Source organism: Anarrhichthys ocellatus, unplaced genomic scaffold, assembly GCF_004355925.1.
Source record: "Anarrhichthys ocellatus isolate YVR2014 unplaced genomic scaffold, GSC_Weel_1.0 scaffold205, whole genome shotgun sequence".
Classification (NCBI taxonomy): domain Eukaryota; kingdom Metazoa; phylum Chordata; class Actinopteri; order Perciformes; family Anarhichadidae; genus Anarrhichthys; species Anarrhichthys ocellatus.
In genome coordinates, this window is record NW_022280235.1 from 37648 (window position 1) to 39528 (window position 1881).

Below are 1881 nucleotides of genomic sequence, written 5' to 3' on the forward strand. Positions count from 1 at the left end.
GTGTGTGTGTGTGTGTGTGTGTGTGTGTGTGTGTGTGTGTGTGTGTGCGTGTGTGTGTGTGTGCGTGTGTGTGTAGGAGTTCTACATGAAGTGTGCCTCCCATCCGACCTCAGAGGACGAAGTCTCTGTGGCCCTTGACCTCATTTTGACCAACAGAAGAGACGTCCCCTGTATCGCCTGCTGTGACATCACGTAACACACCGTAACACACCGTAACACACATAATGTGAAAGAGAGAAAATAACCCTCTCTCTCTCTGTCTGTCTGTCTCTCTCTCTGTCTGTCTCTCTATCTCTGTCTGTCTGTCTGTGTCTCTCTCTCTCTCTCACACCCTGTCTCTCTCCCTGTCTGTCTTTCTCTCTCTCACACCATGTCTCTCTCCCTGTGTCTCTCTCCCTCCCTGCCTGTCTGTCTCTCAGGGACGTGGTCCTGGTCTTCCAGTGTTCAGAGCGTCATGTGATCTGTCTGGACTGTTTCCATGTCTACTGTCAGACTCGTCTCAATGAGAGACAGTTTGTTTCTCACCCTGTGATTGGCTACTCGCTGCCGTGTGCTGGTGTGACATCATTTAATGTGTCATTGATACAATGAATCAATGTATGTGAATATGATTCCATAATAAATAATAAAGTGATATTTTGTGTCCAGCCGACTGCACCGACTCTCTCATTAAAGAGTTGCATCACTTCAGGATTCTAGGAGACGATCAGGTGAGTGTTTGCTGCTCGTCTCCTCCTCTCTTCCTCATGAGCATTAGAGTTATTCCCTTAATGATGACATCATTAGTTACCTTTGAGTCTAAACACATGATGTCACCGTGTCTCTCAGTATGGGCGGTACCAGCAGTACGGGGCGGAGGAGTGCCTGCTGATGATTGGAGGACTGATGTGTCCGTCACCCGGCTGTGGAGCGGGGCTTATCCCACCTGACGGCAGCAGGAAGGTGCTTTGTGACGGACAGCTCGGCTGTGGCTTCGTCTTCTGCAGAGACTGCAGGGAGGGGTTCCATGAGGGCGCGTGTCTCACTGAACAGGCCCCGCCCACAGCTGAAGCCTCTCAGGTGAGCTGACCAATCAGATGAGACTAAATATACTTTCAATATCTACGAAGGAAAAAAACCATCAGCTCAAAGCAAACCTATAAATACATGAACCAATAAAGACAGTTCTCCTCTTCTCTTCCCCTCCTCTCCTCTTCTCTCCTCCTCAGGGTTTCCTGGTGGAGGAGGAGGCGTCTCTCAGAGGGAGGTGGGATCAAGCCTCCCTGCTCCTCCTTCAGGAGTCGACTAAACGTTGTCCTCAGTGTCGTGTTGCTGTGGAGAGAGACGGTAACATCTCATACTATCAGTACTGTGTTGTAGTATTGTCTCACACTGTCAGTACTGTGTTGTAGTATTGTCTCACACTATCAGTACTGTGTTGGAGTATTGTCTCACACTATCAGTACTGTGTTGTAGTATTGTCTCATACTATCAGTACTGTGTTGTAGTATTGTCTCACACTGTCAGTACTGTATAGAAGTATTGTATTGTAGTATTGTCTCATCCTTTAAATACTGCATAGAAGTACTGTATTGTAGTATTGTTACATCCTTTAATAACTGTATGGAAGTAGTGTACAGTAGTACTATCAGTACTGTATAGAAGTACCCCTCAGTACTGTACTGTAGTATCAGCTCTCACTGATTGTCGCCCCCTACAGGTGGCTGTATGCACATGCAATGTCCTCTGTGCAGAGCCGAGTGGTGCTGGATCTGTGGAGTCTCCTGGAACCTGGACTGTATGGGGAACCACTGGTTCGGATGAAACCACGTATATGTATATATATATATGTATATATATATATGTGTATATATGTGTATATATATATATATATATATATAT

At 46.4% G+C, this 1881-nt stretch overlaps 1 protein-coding gene across 1 annotated transcript in view; it reads left to right on the forward strand.

The window, feature by feature from the left end:
- Positions 1 to 1809, forward strand: part of prkn (parkin RBR E3 ubiquitin protein ligase) — a 4831-nt gene extending 3022 nt beyond the window's left edge. The window contains exons 6-11 of the mRNA XM_031878825.1: positions 77 to 192; positions 420 to 556; positions 649 to 710; positions 829 to 1059; positions 1209 to 1326; positions 1700 to 1809. Of these exons, the coding sequence (XP_031734685.1) occupies positions 77 to 192; positions 420 to 556; positions 649 to 710; positions 829 to 1059; positions 1209 to 1326; positions 1700 to 1803 (768 nt within the window). The 3' untranslated portion in view covers positions 1804 to 1809. The remainder of the gene's footprint in view (positions 1 to 76; positions 193 to 419; positions 557 to 648; positions 711 to 828; positions 1060 to 1208; positions 1327 to 1699) is intronic.
- The last annotated feature ends 72 nt before the right edge of the window (positions 1810 to 1881 follow it).